Source organism: Mobula hypostoma, chromosome 29 (genome assembly GCF_963921235.1).
Source record: "Mobula hypostoma chromosome 29, sMobHyp1.1, whole genome shotgun sequence".
Classification (NCBI taxonomy): domain Eukaryota; kingdom Metazoa; phylum Chordata; class Chondrichthyes; order Myliobatiformes; family Myliobatidae; genus Mobula; species Mobula hypostoma.
In genome coordinates, this window is record NC_086125.1 from 21303337 (window position 1) to 21328003 (window position 24667).

At 43.4% G+C, this 24667-nt stretch overlaps 1 protein-coding gene across 1 annotated transcript; it reads right to left on the reverse strand.

The window, feature by feature from the left end:
- Positions 1–1453: 1453 nt before the first annotated feature.
- On the reverse strand, positions 1454–24279 carry LOC134339418 (epoxide hydrolase 4-like). Its single transcript, XM_063035895.1, has 7 exons — positions 23741–24279; positions 17591–17676; positions 15367–15524; positions 11570–11698; positions 9172–9275; positions 7498–7646; positions 1454–4249 (listed from the first exon to the last, which is right to left on the reverse strand). The coding sequence occupies exons 1-7, from the start codon at positions 23981–23983 to the stop codon at positions 4030–4032; spliced, it is 1089 nt and encodes a 362-aa protein (XP_062891965.1). The 5' UTR covers positions 23984–24279; the 3' UTR covers positions 1454–4029.
- Between the last annotated feature and the right edge of the window lie 388 nt (positions 24280–24667).

Genomic DNA, 24667 nt, shown 5'->3' on the forward strand with positions numbered 1-24667 from the left:
ATTTCACAAGGGTTGTAAAGCACTTTTGTACATGTTGAAATTGTGAAAAACCTTATATATCACAGACAAATGAACTCTATGCAAAACCTTTAGCTGGTGATACAGAGTAGAGAGAGGTGAGGGGAATTATACAGGCACAACGGATGTCATTTTTTTTAACCACTTCCCCACCTCCCACAAAATATACATCAAATTCAGAAACATATCTGTCCAATGTAATGTAGAAATGATCCTAAACAATGGAAGATGTTTGTTATCATAACAAGCAATTTTAAAAAATCTGGTCTGCAGCAGGTAGGATCTAATTTGTCTGTCATAATTCCATTCGGTTGATGCATTAATAAGAAATCGTCTGATAATTAAACAATACTAGTTGGGTGTTAATTATGGGTTAGGACTGGAAATACCCCGGATCTCTTAAGCAGTTCAGCAGGATCTTTTCCCTTTGCTTGGAAGTCTAGACAGTTTTAGGCTTAACATCTTAAGGCAGATTCAAAATGAGGAGTGGCAAAGCAGTCAGGAAGTTCTAAAACTGCTGATGTCATAGTAATTTGTGATGGGGCACCATTTACAGGGGTGGGGGACACAGGCTGAACAAGAGAACAGAGGCAACAGTGAAACTCCAGGCACACAATATTGCAAACAGTGAAACTCCAGGCACGCAATATTGCAAACAGTGAAACTCCAGGCACACAATATTGCAAACAGTGAAACTCCAGGCACACAATATTGCAAACAGTGAAACTCCAGGCACGCAATATTGCAAACAGTGAAACTCCAGGCACGCAATATTGCAGTGAAACTCCAGACACGCAATATTGCAAACAGTGAAACTCCAGACATGCAATATTGCAAACAGTGAAACTCCAGGCACGCAATATTGCAAACAACACCAGCCAACAGAGAAATGATATTAAAGCATGGAAAAGAGGGAAAAGAGAAATGGCAATACTTTAAAATCTGAAATCTCATGTGTGTGAGACCTCTCGAGAGCAGCAATTCCCCTGATAGCGATCAATATATTCAACCACAGAGGCTGCTGAATGGTAGGACAGTGCAGGAAGTTGCCAGATCAGAGGCATCAAATAGTTTCAGCCAATTTTGCTATATATCAGATTTTACAGTTTACATTTTAAAAACTACACTGTTCAACAAACCCATCCCACTAGTATAGATGATACTTAAAAGTTGATACCAGGTAAGTCAACACCAATGTCACTTCATATCCCAATACATGTGTTTAGTTATCGCCACTATGATTAATTTCAAGATTGGACTAAGTAATAAAATCTTTGAGTGTACAAGTTCTGGAGACATATAAACCCTATGAACGAAAGTTACTCCAAGAGTAGCTGTAACTCATATTGTCACTATTTCACAAACGCTGCCTTTTTGCACAACTCCAACAACCAAACTTATCGCTTCCTTTCTATTCTCACTGAGTTTATTTTACAGAGACTCTAAATAGACATCTAAATGTTACCTCATGGCTAATCACTTTTTGCAGAAAAGCACGGAAGTAGAGAAGTGCTATTTGATGCACTTGAGGGTAATTCCACTCAGTTTGGAAATATGATCAAACTATTTTAACTCCTGTACGTCCTCCCCACTGTCCACTTAACATATCACTCTTTGGTAGTCAGTAGATCGCAGTGTCCACTAGAGACATCTGAATACATAGTCTAGGCTGATATATCCAGCACTGACTGCACTGGCAGAAATGCCATTTTTTTGCAGAGCAGACAGTAAACTGAAGCCTTATCTGGCTTCATGGATGTAACTCAAATCACCTTGCTGCATCACTCAAAGAAAAGCAGGGGAACACTCCAAAAGACCTGACCAATTCAAAATCACTAAAACAGATGATCTGATTACGACTGGTGAGCCCGATGATAATAGGAGGGGAAGGTGGGAGCTTACAGTGTCTGTTACGACAATGGAAGGCCTTGAAGATAATGGGAGACAGAAGAGACTGCAAATGCTAGCATCTGGAGAAAAAACAAACTGCTGGAGGAACTCAGCAGGTCAGGCAGCATCTGTGGAGAGCCTCAACATCCATCGTCAACTGTCCATCTCCCTCCACAAGTACCAGCTGATGACTGCAGAAACAGGAGTCACAGTTGCCGGATGAGGGGAGGCCAACTAGGACTGAAGTGAGGAGAAATTTCTTCGTGCAGATGATGGTAAACCTTGGTAATTCTCTACCGAAGAAGGCCTTGAAGGCTCAAGTCATTTGGTTGTCAGATTAACAGATATTTGGATATTAAGAGATATGGGGATAGTGCAGGAAAATGGTTTGTAAAGCAGGTGTGACAATCACCATACTCTTATTCCTACTCTGCTTGCATGCATGACGGCAACTGCTCTACAAGAAACTGCAGAGAGCTGGGGACACCGCTCAGCACATCACAGAAATCAGCCGCCCCTCTATCTGTCTATACTTCTCACTGTCTCAAGTCAAGCAGCCAGCATAATCAAAGACCCTGCCCACACAGGGCATTCCCTCTTCTCCCCTCTCCCATTCGGCAAAAGCCTGGGAGTACGTACCACCAGGAACGTGGACAGCTTCGGTCTTGCCACCTTGACCTCACAATCTACCTAGTTACGATTCTGCGCTTTCCTACTTACCTGCCCTGCATTCTCCCAGTCGCTTTTACACTTAATTCTGCATTGTTATTGTTTTACCTTACTCAAGCCCAAAGCGTTAAGTAATGATTTGATCAGAACGCTAGATAAGCTTTCACTGTATCTGTACATGTGACAATAATAAACCAATATATTTTTTAATGTTCTTATGACAGTTGTTTTGGGATCTTGCTGTGTGAGCACTAGCACAGCTTTTCGTACAATTACACTTTTGCATATACTTAAAGTTTCAAGTATAGTACAATCGGATGTGTCAGGGACAGGAAAGGTGTTGTGTAAATGTGCGATTAAATTTTATCCCAACTATGGCACAGAGTCTACACTCTTAAGTAAACTGCTTCAAACTAAAGGTATATGCTGGTGCAAGCACAGATTTAAAAAAATCCTCTAGTTTGCTACACTCTTACAGATTCCTGCAATCACTGCTTCAAAAAAAAATGTTTGCAGGATTACAATAAAACCATAATTAGATTGAATTAAAAATGAACAGTTAAAAGCCTACTTCAGCCTTAGTTCCCAACACTTCCCAGTGTGCAAAATATATATGTAAAACTCTACCTAACCGTGAATTTTCAGAAGCTATCTGATTGAGCACAGCACCTTCTTTATTAATTCCTTTATCTTAACGAGTGGGTCAAAATGCTAGTCACTCAGCCTTACTCCATCTAATATATTGGACATTCAATATTGTCCCTCCCCAAGCACTATCCATCCATTGCCACTTGCTTCCATTGACTGGTTACACCACATAAGCACTCCCCCTTCCAGGTCACTGGTCACCCAGCACTGCCCACGCGTAGCCACTGCGGTCAGCAACCATTCCCCTCCTCCCCTTTGCCTGCCATCTCAGCCCCAAAAGGCTCTCGTCTGAGCAGTACCCGTTCCCAGGAGAGTTTTGCGTAATATTTAGAAATCAGTTAACCAGGATGAGATTGTTCCACACTTTCTGATAATTTAATCCCTGGAGACACTACTGACACCAAAGCAATCATTGCTGAACCTTACGTTAATTTTCATCCCACCAAAAGTGAGTAAAAGATTACCATTTCTATTCAGTATTCAGACTGCATCCATTTCCTCCCAGATGCTGTACACATTCAATGTTTGTCGTAGTTTTGTTTTGTTGTCCTCTTTTGCCCAAGATACTGTAGATGAAGAGTAGCAGTGGTATAACACAATAGCCCAAGTTCTTGTTATACATCTGGGGACTGGAGCCTTGTGCCATTATAAAGCTCAGTCTTTAACAATATTTAATTACAAAATTATAAAAACATTTTTACAGATACGTTTGTGCTATTCTTTTCTGTTATTAGAAGTAGTAAAAGCATTAATCTATAATTTCACCCCAGTGAAGATGTGGCATGCACTCCCTTGCATTCAGATCTACTTGTTGCTTTCTTTCAAGAATGTCCAGATGAATTTGTTGACCACATCGGGTTGGTCTTGTTGGACCCAGTGGCTGGCCCCTGGCACGAACTTCAGTTGGAACACATTGTGTACGTACTGTTCCATGTAGGCAGTCAGGCCAACTTCTAGGGCAAGATCCTTGTCTCCCCAAATTACCAGGGTGGGTGCCATCACATTGTGGGACTTTGATGAGTAGCTGTTGCAAAAGAAGCAAATACATCCAGTCAGCAATGACCAACTTTGCTCGATTGGTAAGAATGCAATTCTTCCATGTGTATAATCACATCCAAGTGAAATCACCAACCAGGAACTGTGACCATTCATTCTGTAAATCTAGACACAACTTAATCCTTTCCCAAGCTAAACAATTCAAAGTTCAAAGTAAAGTTATTATTAAAGTACATATATGTCACCATCTACAACTCTAAGATTATTATTTTATTGTGGGCACACTCAACAGGTCCATAGAATAATAACCATTGCAGAATCAATGAAAACCACATCAACTTGGGCATTCAACCAGTGTGCAGAAGACAACAAACTGTGCAAATTCAAAAATAAAGAAATAATAATAATAAATAATAAACAATAAATATCAAGAACTTGAGATGAAGAGTACTTGAAACTGAGTCCATAGGTTGTGGGAACATTTCAATGATGGGGCAAGTGAAGTTGAGTGAAGTTATTCCCTTTGGATCAAGCGGTTGAAAGTTGAGGGTTATAACTGCTCCTGAACTTGGGGCTGCAAGTCCTGAAGCTCCAACACCTTCTTCCTGCTGGCAGCAGTGACAAGAGAGCATGTCCTGGGTCGTGGGGGGTTCCCGACAACGGATGCTGCTTTTCTGCGACAGCATTTCGTGTCAACAATGGGGAGGCCTTTACCCGTGATGGACTGGGTGGTATCCATTACTTTTTGTAGGATTTTCTGTTCAAGGGTATTGCTGTTTCTATACCAGGCTGTGATGCAGCCAGTTAATATGCTGTCCACTACACATCAATAGCAGTTTGTCAAAGTTTTAGATTTGGCATGACATCTTTGCAAACTCTAAGGAAGTAGAGACGCTTCCGTGATTTCTTCGTAATTCCACAAACATGCTGGGCCCAGGACAGGTCCTCTCGAAAACTAACAGCGAGGAATTTAAAGTTACTGACTCTCTCCACCTCTAATGAGGACGGTTCATGGACCTCTGGCTTCCTTCTCCTGAAGTCCCTAGTCTTGCTGACATTTAGTGAGAGGTCGTTGTGACACCACTCAGCCAGATTTTCAATCTCCCTCCAATATGCTGGTTCATCACCACCTTTGATTTTGCCTATGACAGTGGTGTCATCAGCAAACTTGAGTATGGCATTGGAGCTGTGCTTGGCCACACAGTTATAAGTGTGAAGTGAGTAAAGCAGGGGGCTAAACACACAGCCCTGCGGTGCAACAGTGCTGATGGAGACTGTGGAGGAGGAGTTGTTGCCTATCTGACCTGACTGGGGCGTACAAGTGAGGAAAGCGAGGGTCCAGCTGCACAAGGGTATTCAGGCCAGTGACTTGGAGCTTATTGGTTAGATTTGAGGAGATGATGATATTGAATGCTGAGCGGTAGTCGATGAAGAGCATCCTGATGTATGCATCTTTACTGTCTAGATGTTCCAGGGTTGAGGGAAGAGCCAGTGAGGTGACATCCGCTGTGGACCTGTTGCTCCAGTAGGCAAACTGGAGCGAATCCAAATCATTTCTCAGGAAGGAGTTGATATGTTTAATCACTAACCTTTCAAAGCACTTCACCACAGTGGATGAACGTACTACTGGACAATAGTCATCGAAGCAGGTTACCACGTTCTCCTTAGGCGCCGGTATAATTGAAGCAGATGTGTACCTCAGACTGCCGAAGTGAGAGGTTAAAGATCTCAGTGAACCCCCTCCCTGCCAGTTCATCAGCACAGGTCAGGTACCCCATCTGGGCCAGGTGCTTTTCGTGGGTTCACCTTCCTGAAGGTTGTTTGCACTTCATCCTAACTCAGACCTTTTTTAAGCTTTTATTCTATATAGACAACTGGCTGAAAATTTGAACACCTACTGTTTTGAAAATCAACTAGTTGGGCAAAGAGCAAAGACAAGGAAAGAATTAACTCAGACAAGTCTTCCAGGGAATCTGAGAGAATGAGGCCCAACTGTGAAACAAATGAACTAGGTAAATAGAAAACCTAGTATCTAGACTGACTGCAGGAACTGAAGCAGTTTATAAAAAATCAATTCTCCAATTTCAAAGTGTAATGCCTTCCACCTGCGAGTGAAGTGTAACAAAGGTTGGGGGTGTTATGGATAGTGTGAGGTTACAGCGGGACATCGATAGGATGCAAAACTGGGCTGAGAAGTGGCAGATGGAGTTCAACCCAGGTAAGTGTGAAGTGGTTCATTTTGGTAGCTCAAATTTGAAGACAGAATATAGTATTAATGGTAAGACTCTTGGCAGTGTGAAGGATCAGAGGGATCTTGGGGTCTGAGTCTACAGGACACTCAAAGCTGCTGAACAGGTTGACTCTTTGTGCAGATGAATGGCTGCAAGGAGGAAGGTCCAGTACTCCCAAGGGAGAGCCCATTTGTTCCAGATGGATTTCGAGCAAAGTTCAGAATGTGGTGCGTGCTTTCACGCAGACTGCAGGTCCAGTTCATGAACTAAGACAACTGCAGGATGAGCTCCAACTTTATGTGTACATTGGACTGGTTTAACTGTAATGGGCCTTTTTTCCTCTCTTTCCACTAACTGTTCAATAAAGCTGAAATCTGTAAATATATTTTTATAATTTTATGCGGTGTACAATCTGTTATTTCTTGCCGACTGATAACTGTGTATGGGCAATATTTACATAGCATTCATTCAAATCGGGGTTCCTTTAGTCGGAACATCCCAACTTTGTTTAGTTGAACCCCAAATTATACTGACCTTAGACGTATATTGTTTATAAAAGGTGAGTCACCGCTGAGTCCTGTGGCGATTAGCAGAGCCGGCTAACGAGCCAAGTTTGCAGACGAGCCCAGTGAGGGGGGCCACAAAGTGAAAGAAAGAGGGTGAGAGAGGGAGAGAGAGAGAGAGAGGGAGAGAGACACAGAGAGAGAGAGACAGCGAGAAGGAGAGAGAGAAAGTCAAGTGAGAGAGAGTGGGAGTGCAAGAGAGAGAGCAAAAAGAGGTCAAGACTGAGGTGAAAGAGTGAAAAGGAAATGAACGATGGAAAAAAATGAGAGAAAAAGTAGTTGAGCAAAGGAACATGGAGGAAGTGACCTTATTGTCTACTTGGGTAACAAAAAAGATTATTGTCTTATATTCAATATATAATCAATGAAAATGAACAACAATTCAAACAGCAAGGATATGAACCACAGCAGAACTAAATCAAACTGAGGCACATAGGAAGGGGGAAAGGAATTAAAAGTCTAATTATCAACGAATGCCCTACCTGAAAACATTCCTGTAGTAGTTGCAGGGGCCCACCAGTGCTCCAGGCCGAGAAAAACTGTAAACATAGGCCTCCAACTCTTCCTCAGTCAATCTACTATTTTTGTTTTGGATTCCAAATTTTTTACTCATATAAACATTCCTCAGGCTCTAAAAAAATTGATGTATTGGTAAGCGTTAAGCAATTTTGAGCAACTGGAGAACAAAAGTACATAATATGAAATTATCAAAACATAGCCGACAAAAGAAATTTAAAACCCTGTCACTGAGACACACAGTAAATGAATCACAAACAAGAGAAAATCTGCAAATGCTGGAAATCCAAGCAACACACACAAAACGCTGGCCACTCAGCAGGCCAGGCAGCGTCTGCGGAAGAGCGCAGTCGACACTTCAGGCCGAGACCCAGCGTTCTGTGTGTGTTGCAAGCGGCAAAGCAGTTGACTTGCTTTCCTACCTTGTGCTGTTAGCAGGACTCAGCGGAGGTAGCAAGGGGAAAGAGTTCTAAATGGACTCAGTGACCTTGGGAGGGACCACACAAGCAGATGGGCCAAATTTGATCTCTGATTGGAGTCTATTGACACTTGCTTGAAAATGATTGCATGTGGAAGAGAAAACATTCTACAACAGCAGTCCCCACCCACCATGTGCTACCGGGCCATGAGGAAACGATATGAGTCAGCTGCACCTTTCCTCATTCCCTGTCACGCACTGTTGAACTTGAACATGGGGTTGCCAAATGTCCCGTATTAGCTGGGACATCCCGTATATTGGGCTAAATTGGTTTGTCCCATACGGGACTACCCTTGTCCCGTATTTCCCCCGCTAAGGTAGAGTGTTCCTATGAAACCTTTCGTGCTGAAATGGCGTAAAGCGAAGAAGCAATTACCATTAATTTATATGGTAAAACATTTTGAGCATTCCCAGACCCAAAAAAAATAACCTAACAAATCATACCAAATAACACATAAAACCTAAAATAACACTACCATATAGTAAAAACAGGAATGATATGATAAATACATAGCCTATATAAAGTAGAAATAATGTATGTACAGTATAGTTGGGAAGATGAAGGCAAAACCGATTCGTGGGGGAAAAGAGTTGGCACGTACACGCACGCGCACACAGGTGCCCGCGCAAGGCTTCATGGTCATGGTAGTCTTTCCTGGGTGAACGTGCCCAGGGATTTGACTGCTAATTTTGTCCCTTATTTGGGAGTGAGAAAGTTGGCAACCCTAACTGTAAAAGACATGTTGAGATGAGTTTAACCCTACTTGAACACCACCCCCCCCCCCACCCCCGGTCGGCCGGTCCGCAAGAATATTGTCAATAGTAAACCGGTCCACGGTGCAAGAAAGGTTGGGGACCCCTGTTCTACAGCACAGTATCTGTACTCATTCTTCGCAACAGCTTTTCAACTGGGGTTCTGCCTCCTCCCAACAGCTCTCTGCATAACCCTACAATTCCCCCCCCCCACAGCAACTCAGATTTCCTTTTCCTGAATATTATCATTGGATAATACCGCAAGCCTTTCTTGCAGTTTCACATTTACTGGTCTTTAGCAGGCTCTGTCATTCACAGGACTGCTGAGTCTGATATTAGGAAAGATTTGATAGAACATGTCAAAGAGTAAACAGTAAGTAAATGCTGACAAAGAAGGAGAATTGTGTACCTTAAAATCATCCATTTGCATGAACAATTCTGGAAGTTTTGGTATTTGGAAGGAGAACACATAGCTGGATTTCAGAAGCTGGGAAGGCTGTTTCCAGAGGTAGCCTGAATCAAAGAATGTCAACTTATATTACCTGCTACTCAAAAACAAAACAGAATTTCACAATACATATTTCTGTTTGATGTTAACTGTGTTGGCTTAGCTAAAACCAATCTGAAAAGACAATGGTTGGGGAATCAAAAACTAGAGGTCATAGCTTTAAGGTGGGGGGGGGGGGGAAGATTTAATAGGAATCTAGCAGCTTACCTTTTCACCCAGAGAGAGGTAAGCAAATGGGAATAAACTGCTGGAGGAAATGGTTGAGGCAGCTATGTTGCCAACATTTAAAAGACACTCGGGCAGGAAAGGTTTTTGAGGGATGTGGGCCAAATGCAGGCTACGGTGGGAATCTTGGTCCTCGTGGCTGTAGGGCTTGTTTCCACACAATATGACTCCGTGACATAAACTTGCACTCCATTTTAAAACCGCTCGGAAATATCTCAAAGTGCTTCGATTCTGTATTGTCAATTCAGAACGCTGTCGTACATCTAGCACTGATGAATGTTAGCTAAAGTAGGCCATTTCCTACTTCCAAGTCCTACTGAGGTCCTGAAGCAGATGTAAAGTAGCATCCACATAAAGACTGACCCAGCGAAAGAGCCAAACTGCCTTCAGTTCCTTGTTCTATAGTTGGCCTTCCTTTGAAGATTCTACCACCAGTGGGTATAACAGAAGGCAATAATGTAAAGAGAGGTGAGAAAAAACAAACCAGGAATCTAATGTTATTCTCAAATATCCAGCTACTGAGGCTATCGCATTTGATGTGGTTTGGAGGGTTTCGACTGCAGCTCTAGTATAAAACATGGTGCGTCAAATTGTCTCCCCGTGCCATAAATTTCTGTGATCCTATGAACTGTCACTAAGAGTTCAAAATAAGAATTGGCATTAGAGAGCTTTCCATCAGGACTTCAAAAAAGGTTGACTCTCAAAGGCATACACATGAAGTGTAGTCATTATGTAGCACATGTGACAGCGACTGAGCACAGAGAACGATCCTATGGAGAGCAGCATGATAATGACCGGGCAGCTGATGGCAGGGAGATAGATATTAGCCTTGACATTAGAAAAAACAGCTCCTTTTCAGAACAGTGCCACAGAATATTCTACATCCACCCAGGTAAGCCGAGGGCAGTCATGCTTTCATGACACTTAGGATACTTCAGGAGCCTGAAAACACACACTCAACATTTTAGGAACAGTTTCTTCCCTTCCACCATCGGATTTCTGAACGGACAATAAACCAATCTCTGAACACTACTCTCTACTGTTTGCTCTCTTCTTGCACTATTTAATTAATTTTTTATATAAGTTTCTATGCATTGCATTGTACTGCTGCCGCAAAACAACAACAGATTTCACGGCAAATGTCAGGGAATTATAGACCAGTTAGCCTGACGTCGGTGGTGGGAAAGATGCTGGAGTCAATTATAAAAGATGAAATTACGACACATCTGGATAGCAGTAACAGGATCGGTCCGAGTCAGCATGGATTTACGAAGGGGAAATCGTGCTTGACTAATCTCCTGGAATTTTTTGAGGATGTAACTATGAAAATGGACAAGGGAGAGCCAGTGGATGTAGTGTACCTGGACTTTCAGAAAGCCTTTGATAAAGTCCCACATAGGAGATTAGTGGACAAAATTAGGGCACATGGTATTGGGGGCAGAGCACTGACATGGATTGAAAATACTGATAGTAGATGATCAGCCATGATCACAGTGAATGGCGGCGCTGGCTCGAAGGGCCGAATGGCCTACTCCTGCACTTATTGTCTATTGTCTATTAAACCTGATCTTGTCCTGATTCTGGCTGTCCAGCAATACTGGCTTAAATTACCAGCCGAGACACAATGCTCAAAGTTTCTGAAGTGAGCCTTGAACCAAAATCTGTTCTGAGCTAGATTGCTACCCCCTGCACTACAGCTATTAAGGAATCAATTGTAAATGTAACTATCTTGCAGGTATGAATTGTCATCACCAACACTGCAAGGCAAAAGAAAAATGTTTATTGAAATCATGAATGTGAAACACCAGTTTGTAGCAAAAGTTAGCAGAAAATCACCTAATATCCAAACACAGTTCAACAATTTCTTGTATTATCTTGGGAGCATTTTGAAGAAGAATAAACTGGCTGTGTATTTTACTGTCCCTTCTTGTTCCACCCCATTGCTGGACCAGCTATTTAAGGTATGGACTGAGAAGGTAATTCAGTCCGTATTAATTTACCTTCTCAATCCATTCCTTAGATAGCTGTTGGTCCTCCCATCTCTCCTGGAAACAAACAGTTGTTTTTGACTCACGATGGAATGATGTTGGATGTGGTGCATTCAGGATGATCAATTTCTCCACCATCTCTGGGTTGTTAATAGCGAAACACCAAGCTAAGATACCTCCCCAGTCATGTCCAATGAGAATGCAGCTATTATGTCCTGAAAGCACAACAAAATAGCATAATCAGTTAGACCATGTTGAGATGTCAATCCATTATAGATATTGCTCATTGTGAATATATCCAACATCAGGGTCAAAAGCCTGCACTTGATAATATAAAACCCAGACAATCTCACATAGGGATCAAGAAACAGGAGATCCAACAAAGTTCTTTACATATCCTGTTCCTGGACTGGTGAGATATTTCCATGTGTTACGTACCCCGTAACTGGGTTGCCAAACCAGCAGAAATGGACCACTTAGTTGGAGTCTGGTTTAACAGAAGGTGATGAAGTTTTATTAAAGAAATAAGTAACACAGTACTCTAATCGTAAGGATATAAATACAACAGGTTAGCAATGATAAAACATACATGTAAACAGAACTAGGGCAATAGGAATCAATCAAGCTCTATCGCAGTCTAGGGGTAAAATGATCAGTCTCAAGTGACGCAGAGTTCAGTTCAGCTTAGGTCAGTTCGCAGTAATCGCTGTTGTGCCGTTGGAGAGAAAGAGAGAGAATGCAAATTTCGATTCAAACAGACCTTTGATGTTCTTCGCAGTTAGCTTTCGGGTGAACCCTTTTAATGTCTTCTGTGGTCACCGACTGTGACCCCTCTGTTCCGGATACAACCGTTCTTCCACGGTGAACCCGGCACCCAGGCAAGGGCGGACACACACACCAGGTTCCCGCCGATCGTACCTTTTCACCCTGTGCGTCTATGGTCGGTTCCCACGACCAGACCTCCAAACCCCCACCAACTTATGGGGGCACACCGCTCTTCCAGGGTCTCGTTATCTCGTGATCTCATGGTGTGTGTCGTGCTTTAGCGAACCTGTTCTTTTTATCCCCCTGCTGGGGTATCGCCTGTCCATCAAACTTCAAACAGTTCAGGTTCAAAGCAATCGGTCTGTCAATATCTGAAATGTGTTTCTTTCTCGTTAATCTCTCTCTCCTCTCTTATTAGCATTTTGAATGTTTCTCCATTGTCTCCCTTATCTCTCTCATCAGCCTCAATCTTCTGATAACTTAGTTTTTCGTCACACACGGAACCAGTAGAACTCAGAAACGGCCATATTCCAAGCAGCTTCCAAACATCTTTACCTCTGTGCACACAGATGAAGATGCTATAATTCTCTTCCCATTGGGCTTTCCTTGGGGCTCTTGGCAGCTCTCTGAGATGCAATAGAATGGTGCTAACATCAGCAGATCTGTAAAAAACAGGATTAACCTGCTCAGTTCCTCAAGCCTGTCCTGTTATTTAATATAATCATGGTTGGTCTACCCTGGGGTTTACCTTCTTCATTGTTCCAGTTCCCCATAAACCTCCATTTCCTGGTCTTTGAAAGATTTATCCACTTCTTCATTAAATGGCTCACAATCATATAGTCTCTCCTCAACTCTCCGGGCAGACAATTCTATAAATTTACCACTGTCCTACGCACCTATGGTAGGGAATAGCAAATTCATAGCAGGATATTGTTCTGTAGCACAGCAGAGAGAGATGGGGGGCGGGAATTGGATGAGCATGCAGAGTGAGATAAAGGGGACCCCTACAGGTTGGTACTGAGCAGTAAAAATCTGCAACAGACTCAACTGGTCCGAGGCACAAACTGTTGATAAAGTGAACGAAAGTGAGCATGCCTGGATACTAGCAAAGGTTTCATCGAACTCCAGGATGGAAACTTGTCTTTGTACGTGTACAGGGTGCTACAGAAGCACAGCGTGTTAGCGTGACGCTACTGCAGCTCAGGGTGTTAGAGTTGGCAGTTCAGTTCCGACACCGTCTGTAAGAAGTTTGTACATCTTTTCCATGAGCATGTGGGTCTCTTCCAGGTGCTTCCCTTTCCTCCCACTGTCCAAAGACACAGTGGTTAGTTAGTTGGTCATTGTAAATTGTCCTCTGATTAGTCTAGGTTTTAATAGGCATGTAGCTGGGCGGTGCATTGGAACGGAAGGAACTATTCGAGATTGTACCTGTGATTAAGTGAGTAAATGAGAGGTGGGGGGGGAATAGATAAGAAATAGTATAACAGTAATGAAAACTTTGGATTAGGGAGCATTTGTTCTAGGATGAGTGACTTGCAATAAAGAGGAAGTTTATTCTGAAGGTAATGATGCAGCTCTATAAAACTCTGGTTAGGCCACACTTGGAGTACTGTGTCCAGTTCTGGTCGTCTCACTATAGGAAGGATGTGGAAGCTTTGGAAAGGGTACAGAGGAGATTTACTAGGATGCTGCCTGGTTTAGAGAGTATGGATTATGATCAGAGATTAAGGGAGCTAGGGCTTTACTCTTTGGAGAGGAGGAGGATGAGAGGAGACATGATAGAGGTGTACAAGATACTAAGAGGAATAGATAGAGTGGATAGCCAGCGCCTCTTACCCAGGACACCACTGCTCAATACAAGAGGACATGGCTTTAAGGAAAGGGGTGGGAAGTTCAAGGGGGATATTAGAGGAAGGTTTTTCACTCAGAGAGTGGTCGGTGCGTGGAATGCACTGCCTGAGTCAGTGGTGGAGGCAGATACACTAGTGAAGTTTGGGAGACTACTAGACAGGTATATGGAGGAATTTAAGGTGGGGGGTTTCTATGGGAGGCAGGGTTTGAGGGTCAGCACAACATTGTGGGCCCAAGGGCCTGTAATATGCTGTATTATTCTATGTTCTATGTTAACCCCAGGCTCTGTGCAAATTTTTTCTGTCTATAGCAGCTCAGTTCTAAATGACCACCCCTTAATCTTGTAACAATGTAACCATGTTCGAGATTCTCCCCTAATGGAAACATTACAAAAACTGGCCATTTATGTCCCATCATGATCTTATATGACCATATGTTTCAATAAGATCACCCCTCGTTCTTCAAAGCTCCGAAGAATATAGATCTAATTTTTTCAGTTGCTCGTGACAGACAACTGGCTGATCCCAGGAATTAGCCTAAGGGATTTCTAGCAGTGAACGTAACAGGTATGACAGGCACTGTTCACCATTAACAATAATATGTTGAGTTCCAGTGAAAGGACTTTCGTTCGTTGACTGGAAAAATCAATTCTGCCTTTGTCTCTGCACAATTCATAAACAGAACAGTTTCTGCAGATGCTGGAAATCCAATGAATCACACACAAAATCCTGGAGGAACTCAGCAGATTAGGCAGTGTCTATGGAGAGGAATAAAGAGCCAGTGTTCCGCTCCAAGTCCCTTCATCAGGACTGGAAAGAAAGGGGGAAGAAGTCAGAAACGTTGTCTGACTTGAGTATTTCCAGCACCATCTTCTTTTTATTATTCCCAGTACCTGCAGTTTTCTTTTGCTCGTCAGGGAATGCAAATGTGCGTTGGATCACATGGCTGCAAGGTGCAATTAATAAGCAAACTCAGCTTTAGGTCGTGGTTGCTCACGAAACTGCAGATTGCAAGTTTTAGGCTCCACGTCAGCAGCGAGCATTTTTAATACATCTGAGATCTACTAAACCTAATTCTCCATGTTGACCCTGGGATGAATAAACTCTGAAAAGAAATTGCAGCCTTCAAAGCATTTTTCCTGTAAGAAAAAAGGTTTGCATGTAACACAGTTCCACACAAACACTAGTTTGATTCAGGAGTCCTGAACAATCCCCGTGTAGAGTGCAAACAGGCAAAATAGCAATTTCTTGGCAGCAACAGTAGGTACCTAGAGCTTCAATAATGCCTCTGATATCAGCCAGCAAACACTCCACTTTGTAGTCACTTCGATCAGTGGGAGCATCAGAATCCCCATAACCACGCAAGTCCACAGCCACCACTTGGTATTCACTTTTAAACTCCCGCAGCTGGTAACGCCATGAATACCTGTGGCATAAAGAGTGCAATGAGACAGGAACCCATCAGCAACACGTCAGAGCCTGCCACGTAAAATAACATACTGAAGAATCTACAAACACTCTCATTCCCACAAAGGGCATGTTATTTCTCTTTATACAAGAGATTCTACAGAGTTAAACACACACAGAATGCTGGAGGAACTCGGCATTTGACTTCTCCTTCCATTCCAGTTCTGATGAAGAGCCTCAGCCTAAACCATCAACTGTTTATTCCTCTCTATAGATGCTGTCTGACCTGCTGAGTTCCTCCAGCATTTGACTCCATTCTGTTAAAAAGAAAAAAAGATTCAAAGGCATAATGTCACTCTGCACCTCATGTTACCCCAAACTGCTTTAAGCAATAAAAACGTCTTCAAAACTTCGGTAATGTGAAGCCAACTTTATGCACAGCAAGCTCCCACTGATAGCAATACCAAAACAACTATATAATTAGCTTCACCTTGTTGATTGTTAATGTTTAGGTGATTCTTGCTTTTCTTCAAATAAGAGATTTATACAGTTATATTAATATAGTAATACACCTCAGTGTGGGAAGACTCTGATAATCAAATTTGATATTAAAATTATAAGGAAATATTAAGAAAGAAGCTTACGAGAGAATGAAAGAGAGATTTATTGTGAGGAGGGAGGATTCAACACTTGAGGTCTCTGGAGAGAAAGGGTAAACCACCAGTGGTGGAGTAATTATAATCAGGAATGACAGGCAAAAAGCCAAACTTGGAGGAGTACAGATATTTAAACGTTGTAAGACCAGATGTGATTACGTAGGCACTATAAAAAAAAGATGACCAGTTGGCACCTTTTGCCTTCTCCGCCATTCATCAGGGTTATAGTTGTATTATATCGTCCCTTGGCCACACAATCAAGAAACATAAAGACACTGCAATCTGGAGCAACAAGGAGCTGTAGAAACTCAGCGGGTCATGCAGCCTCTATAGGAAGAGAGAAATCATCTCTGTCTATTGAAACCCTGCATCAGGACCCAGTCCCACATTGTGTGTTGCGAAGGGAGCGGTATTCATCAGGATGAGTCTTATATCACCATATCAAATAACACAAACATTTGCTTTGTGAAGCTCATTCTTTGCTTTAACCAGCAGGCCAGGGGCCCAACAATATCAACTAATGCACAGCCATCTTCAAGTATTCAACCAACAGAAACAGCATCCTTAATTGAGGAAAGATATACTAGCTTTGGAGTCTGTGTGGAGGAGGTTTGCGAGGCTGATTCCAGAGATAAGGGGTTAACCTATTGAGTCGCCTGGGGCAATACTTGCTGAATTCAGAAGAATGAGAAGGGATCTTATAGAAAGGGGAATACGGACTCATACGGCCAGATTTGGGAACAGCTTCTTTCCAACTGTGATAAGACTGCTGAACGGATCCTGACCCAGATCTGGGCCATACCTTCCAAATATCCGGACCTGCATCTTGTTTTTTTTGTACTACCTTACTTTCCATTTTTCTATTTTCTATTTATGATTCATAATTTAAAATTTAATATTTACTATCGATTTGTAATCCAGGGAGCAGGAACCACAGAATCAAATATCGCTATGATGATTGTACTTTCTAGTATCAATTGTTTGGCGACAATGAAGTATAAAGTATAGATCTAGTACGGAGATGAGGAGAAATTGTTTTTCTAAGAGAACAGTGAACCTGTGGAATGGTCTACCCAGGAAAGCAGATGAAGATACCTCATTAAATATATCTTAGATATCGTCAGATTGATTTTTGCATAGCAGGAGAATTAAGGGTTATGATCTTACTGAATGGTAGAGCAGACTCAATGGGTCAGACGGCTTACTCCTGTCCCTTTCTCTTATGAATACCACTCTGATAAGCAGTCGTCCAACTCCTGACTGGATGACTCACGACTAAAGCTCAGCTCATGCAAACATACAACCCCGTTCACGGAAGACAAAACTAAAATATAAAAATAAGAGCCTGGATTTCATTACAAATTAATTCATGAGGAACTCTCCACTGACAAAAGAAACTGCTAAGTAGAAGTCAAAGGATAGTATTTACCAGATCTCTGGAAAGCCATGTAGCAGCAACATCAATTGCTTGTTCCTCTCCCCAGCTACAACATAGTGAAACCGCAGCCCTGAATCCTGAAGGAAAAAAAAACATTGAGAACTTAGCCACTCTCAGACAACGGTTGTTGGAGCACAGAAGAATTAGAGGTAACCTCATAGATGTTCATAAAATCATGAGGGTTAAAGGCAAATTGGATGGTCATAGTCTTTCTTCACTGAGTTAGAGAGTTCAAAACTTGAGCGCATAGATACAAGAGGGGAGATATTTCAAAGAGACCTGAGAGGCAACTTTGTTACATGGACAGTAGTGAGTCCCTGGAATGAGCTGCCAGAGGAAGTGGACAAGGCAGGCACAATTAAAGAGGCATTTATATAATAACATGGTGGAGATGGGCTTTGAGGGTTATGGGGAAATGCAGGTAACTGGTACTACAGGATGCTGCGGTCAGCACTGGGCTAAAGGCCTGTTTTTATCCTATGACTCTATGCATCTATAACACGATCGTCCCTTTTTAACACCACTGCCATACATTTCAAACAGAATTACTACCATCTTCAATCATTTAAATTATGGTAATCTATACATTTACTGTGTCCTAGCATGCACTCTTTAAATTTGAACAAAGATCCCATATGCCCTGCTAGGTGGATGTAAAAAATGCCATTTTCCACAGATCTCATGCTAATCTCCAAAGTTCAAATGCCTTGAATAAGGTTTCTGAACCAGAAGCTTGGTTCAAAATCACTTTGCATAATTGGTTCTGCTGATAGCGAACGATGGAGAAGGTAGTCAGTGAGTAAACAGTCTGCCAGAGGAATACAGTGGCTTGAGCAGCATTTGTGGGAGGCGGTGAAGGATTATCAATGTTTTGATAATCTACAACAGAATAAGTCTTGATTCACACAGTCAAGGCCTCTACAGAGAATAGCAGAAATTTGGAAATCTCTTCCATGTGCAGCAATTAATGGCAGATCAATTTTTATAATTTATATCCCTTATCAATATTTTTTAAACTCAACAGTCTTCATAGGAACATAAGAAAAAGAACCAGAATAAAATTTGTTAACTTAGCAGCAGCAGTTCAATGCAATACATAATCTAGCAGAGAAAAAAGTACTAAAATAAAAAAAATAATAATAAATAAACAAGTAAACATATACCGAATAGATTTTTTTAAACCGTGCAAAACCAGAAATACTGCATATTAAAAAACAGTGAGGTAGAGTCCAAAGATTCAATGTCCATTTAGGAATCAGATGGCAGAGGGGAAGAAGCTGTTCCTAAATCGCTGAGTGTGCGTCTTCAGGCTTCTGTATCTCCTACCTGATGGTAACAGTGAGAAAAGGGCATGTCCTGGGTGCTGGAGGTTGTTAATAACAGATGCCGCCTTTCTGAGACACCGCTCCCTAAAGCAGTCCTGGGTACTTTGTAGGCTGGTACCCAAGGTGGAGCTGACTAGATTTACAACCCTCTGCAGCTTCTTTTGGTCCTGTGCAGTAGCCCCTCCATACCAGAGAGTGATGCAGCCTGTCAGAATGCTCTCGGTACAACTACAGAAGTTTTTGAGTGTATTTGTTGACATGCCAAATCTCTTCAAACTCCTAATGAAGTATAGCCTTCTTTATAACTACATCGATATGTTGGGACCAGGTTAGATCCTCAGAGATCTTGACACCCAGGAACTTGAAGCTGCTCACTCTCTCCACTTCTGATCTCTCTGTGAGGATTGGTATGTGTTCCTTCACCTTACCCTTCCTGAAGTTCACAATCAGCTCTTTCGTCTTACTGACATTGAGTGCCAGGTTGTTGCTGTGGCACCACTCCATTAGTTGGCATATCTCACTCCTGTACGCCCTCTTGTCACCACCTGAGATTCTACCAACAATGGTTGTATTGTCAGCAAATTTATAGATGGTATTTGAGCTATGCCTAGTCACACAGTCATGTGTATATAGAGAGTAGAGCAGTGGGCTAAGCACACACCCCAGAGGTGCACCAGTGTTGATCGTCAGTGAGGAGGAGATGTTATCACCAATCCGCACAGATTGTGGTCTTCCGGTTAGGAAGTTGAGGGTCCAATTACAGAGGGAAGTACAGAGGCCCAGGTTTTGCAACTTCTCAATCAGGATTGTGGGAATGATGGTATTAAATATTGAGCTATAGTCGATGGAACAGCATCCTGACATAGGTGTTTGTGTTGGCCAGGTGGTCTAAAGCCATGTGAAGAGCCATTGAGATTGCGTCTGCCGCTGACCTCATGTGGTGATAGGCAAATTGAAATGGGTCCAGGTCCTTGCTGAGGCAGAAGTTCAGTCTAATCATGTCCAACCTCTCAAAGCATTTCATCACTGTCGATGTGAGTGCTACCGGTAGAAACAAGCCTGGGGAATCTTTACTATACTTCCCTTACAAGCATATCTATTTTTTTTCTGCAAGAACAATGAAAATGTGTACACTATTTTGGTTGTAATCTTAGAAAAGTGTTTTATAATTGGAGAAAGCAATGTTTATGAGTGATCATTAAATGACGGAACAGGCTCAAGGAACTAAGTAACTCCCCTCTTACCTGTATTCCTATAGGTGTGAGTATAACATGCTGTAAGGTTTCACTGTTAATGTAATGGTTTCTCTGTAGCAGTAATGTTTGGGTTATGACTAGAGATAACGAGGACGTTGGAATGTGTACCATCCAATGAGAGGCATGTTGTTTCTTTCTTGTGGGACTGAGAGAAGGGATTCGCGGCCTTTCGTTCAGCGGAAGATGGAGAGAGAAGTTGCCAGAACGGGGAAATCGTAGACTACAGGACGGAGTGGAATTGGAATGGGGTTGCGAGTCGACGCCCGGGGAGATAATCGAGGGAGAACAAACCAAACGGGAAAACCATGAGTTCCAACGTTGCGAAATAGACTGTTTCATGAGAATGGACTTTTTTTTTGTTTCTTTACTAACCCTATAGTCAAATTAAAAATTATAAAGCTCAATCGTCTAATTGCATGTTGTGTACTGTTTGCTATTTCGAGGTACTGATTTGCAACAGGGGAACACATCACGCAGCATCCACCCAAACAAGATTTCTCAAGTTTGGCTGGCGGAAGCTGTCTTTCCCTAGAGAAAGCCGCTAGCCGAACCTGGGGGTTACATAGGTAATGAATTAAACTTGAGCCCAAGGTGATTGGATTCCCGAATGACTAATATAGGGAAGTAGCAGTCCACTTGGCTTGGACATTGGCTCTCTGAGCCAGTAAATCCGTTCTGACCTTTAAGCGCTCATTAATACTATTCTACTCTTCCAACATTCCCAACATCTTTCCCCAGATTCTATGACTTCAGCCAAGATGGTGCCAGCAAACACCAACACCTCAGGTGACGTCTTCCAGATAGTCCACAAAACAGTTCCTTTCACTTCTTCTGTGTCTTCGTTGTTTATTTCAAATGTGTTTCAGGTACTGTTAGAGCCTGTTTGAAGATCGATTGGGCGATCTGGTGCTTGGCTGTCTCTGAGAACATTCCAGAGGGCGAGCAGCTTAAAACGAGACAAGAACCTGTGATCAGCTCCATTTCTCGCTGATTAAAGCGCCGAGGAAGATTGAGGCTTCGAGGCGAGTGCAGAAGGCCGCATGCCAGCCTCTTGCTCGCTGCTGCTACAGGAAGGAGCTTGCACGTGCTGTATCTCCCACTTGCTGCTCCCCTGCACCCGGGCGGTCTCTCTCTCCCTCCCTCCCTCCCTCCCTCCCTCCCTCAATACTGTCAGAAGGTGCTACTGAAGCTCCGGGCCTGTGATTTCATTCTCTTAGACCTTTTTCACTTTTGTGCTTTATACTCTGTGTTTTCACCCATTCTTTTTTTGAGATTTTTTTGGGGTTTTTTTGCACACCGGGGTTGCTGTTTGCATGAGGGAAGGTTGGGTTTAATGTTCTTGTTGCCATCTGCACGATTTTTTGCGCGCGGGCGAGTGGCTTATGTTTTTCTTTGAACGGCTTCTTTGTTTCGTGGCTGTTTGGAGGAGACGAATCTTGGAGTTGTATACTGCATACTTTGATGATAAATGCACCTTGAACCTTCACATCATCATCACGTGCCATACTCGGCGACCACTTTCTTCCGCTCCGATCCGTCGGCAGTCAAACCTCTTGCATCTCTGGCGGTGAGGCTGGTCCACTTCTTGATGTTGGCGATCCAGGTTGTCCTCTGTCTGCCTCGGGAGGGGGTTCCTTCTACTCTGCCTTCGAGCACAGTGCGTTTCAGTGTGTCATCAGCTCTTGAGATGTGTCCAGAATAGCGAGGTTTCCTTTGGATAATGGTTTCCAGAAGTATTGGTTTCGTGCCAATCTTTTCAAGGATGTAATTGTTGGATCTCCTTTCAATATGATACCCTGAGGATCCATCTGTATGTCCACATCTCAAGTGCTGTCAACTTCTTTTCTTCAGCTGCTTTGAGGGTCCATGTGTCACAGCCATATAGGGTTACTGGCCAGACGAGACTCCTGAGGAGGCGTATCCTGGTGTCAGTGCTCACAGCTCTATCTTTCCAGATGTTCCAGAGTTTGGTAGCGCTTGTGCGTGCCATTGCTAGCCTTCGCCTTATTTCCTCGCTGCATTCGTTTGTGTCATTTAGATCTGCACCAAGGTATATAAAGGAGGACACTTGTTCAATCTTGTCGTTTCCGATGTAGATGTCAGCTTGAATTGCAGTTTTGCTTATCACCATAACTTTGGTCTTTTTGCCATTTATCAGCAATCCAAATTCAGCAGAGACTTTTGCAACATTATTGAGTAGTGCTTGCAGATCTTCGTCTGTTGTGGCTAGTAGGGCTGTGTCATCTGCGTATCTCAAGTTACTGGTGGTTCTTCCTCCTATTTTAATGCCAGTGTTGTCTGGAATTGCCAGCCTCATGATCATCTCAGTGTAGATGTTAAAAAGGTGTGGAGAAAGGATGCAGCCTTGGCGGACTCCTTTCCCATTGCAGAATGATTCAGTCTCGCCAGATGTGGTCCGAAGGCTAGAGGATTGCGTAGCATATAGTGTTTCTAGAACAGGGGTCCCCAACCTTTTTTCAACCGCGGACTGGTTTAATATTGACAATATTCTTGCAGACCGGCCGACCGGGGGGAAGGCGGGGAGGTGTTCAAGTAGGGTTAAACTCACCTCAACATGTCTTTTACAGTTAGGGTTGCCAACTTTCTCACTCCCAAATAAGAGACAAAGGTAGCAGTCAACTCCTGGAACACTTTACCCCAGGGAAGACTACCATGACCATGAAGCCTTGCACGGGCACCTGTGTGCGCATGTGTTGTGCACACGTGCCGATTTTTTACCTCACAAATCGGTTTTGCCTTCATCTTCCCGACTATACTGTACATACATTATTTCTACTTTATATAGGCTGTGTATTTATCATATCATTCCTGCTTTTACTATATGTCAGTGTTATTTATTTTCGGCTTTTTGTGTTATTTGGTATGATTTGTTAGGTTATTTTTTGGGTCTGGGAAAACTCAAAATTTTTTCCCATATAAATTAATAGTAATTGCTTCTTTGCTTCACGCCATTTCAGCATGAAAGGTTTCATAGGAACGCTCTACCTTAGCAGGGGAAATACAGGACAAACCAATTTAGCCCAATATACGGGATGTCCTGGCAAATATGGGACAGCTGGCAACCCTATGTTCAAGTTCAACAGTGCGTGACAGGGAATGAAGAAAGGTGCAGCTGACTCAGATCGTTCCCTCGCGGCCCGGTAGCACATGCTCTGCGGCCCGGTGGTTGGGGATCGCTGTTCTAGAAGAGCCTCGAGGTGTGGTGCCACGCCCAGTTGAATCATTATCGTCCACAGTTTGGTGTATTAAATCCTCACACTAGAGACAATTTACAGTGGTTAATTAACCTCACAATCTTTGTGACGGGGAGGAAACTGGAGCGCCCAGGGTAACTTAAGAGTAAGATCAACCTTGGCGCGGAGGGTGTGTAAGAAACGGAGGGGCCGAACAGCCGGGGCTGGACCCCAGGGGCGACCGGAGGGCAGAGTTCAGTGCGCGTGCGCGGGCGGACTACAACTCCCATCGGGCAGTGGTGCATGTGAGGCAGATAGACGGCGATTCGGCGATCGCCGCCCCCGTTCCCCACGTCGGTACGGTACCTTGAGCCGAACGAAGCAATGAGTCCCCAGCGACGCGTCGTTCAGGCAGGCGGGAGGGCTCTCCCGCACCCGCCACTCGAAGGCCCGCCTTCGCTTCCTGACGACCACCCAGGCCATCCTCAGCACGAACATGACGCCGGCGACGGTGATCATCGTGTAGACGGCGAGCCAGTAAACGGCGGCACTGGCGGCCAGCGCCATCCGGCTGGGGAGCACCAGCAACCGCGCCGACAGCGTCGCCATGTCGCGCCTTGGCCTCCTTCCGCTTTCCGCTCCTATTGGCCCGTCCCGCGGAGCGCTCGAAGGCTCATTGGCCGCCTCGGCCGTCGCTCAGCGCTGGGCTGACGTCATAGCGGGCCAGGTGCTGTTCAGGTGAGTGCACGGTGCAGGAAGGGAGCGCGCTTTGTAGAGATGGTGAGCACCGTCCTCCCGCATTTAGTCTGGGCAAGTGCAATGAGGAGTGCTATTCAAAACAAAGGTCCATCTACCTTGTACATCTCAGTGCTGTTGGTTGAGTGCACCTGATCGTAGAAAGTCCAAAGAGCACGCAGCAAGAGCCAAAGGAAATCCCAGTCTTTGTGTCAAAGTCCGAACTGACAATATGGTGATTCACCTTGTAATTTCCTCAGGATATTACAAGAGGCCGTCCAACCCATGGACTCGGCTCTAATGTTCAATTACGGCCATTAAAGAAAATGTTTTTCAACCACCTGCTCCCCGTAACCCCCTCACCAATCGAGATCCTATTAATCTCTGGTTTAAAGGTTCGGCCCTTTAAACTGAACCAGACGGGCCTGTACCGCACTGTATCTCTATTTTTTTTTTAATTTACTTATCCGCCGTAGCCCTCTGTGGGAACAAAAAACTCCACAGATTCACCACTTTCTGGCTGAAGAAATTCCTCCTCATCTTGATTCTAAAAGGAAC

Bases quoted from the DNA above. Each gene is read 5' to 3' on its own strand.
- LOC134339418 (XM_063035895.1), bottom strand. From the start codon at position 23,983: ATGGCGACGCTGTCGGCGCGGTTGCTGGTGCTCCCCAGCCGGATGGCG. The intron at 17,677-23,740 runs GTACCGTACCGA...TTTTTCCTTCAG, and splicing joins ATTGCTTCGTTCGGCTCAAG to GATTCAGGGCTGCGGTTTCA. The intron at 15,525-17,590 runs GTAAATACTATC...TTTATGCCACAG, and splicing joins CATGGCTTTCCAGAGATCTG to GTATTCATGGCGTTACCAGC.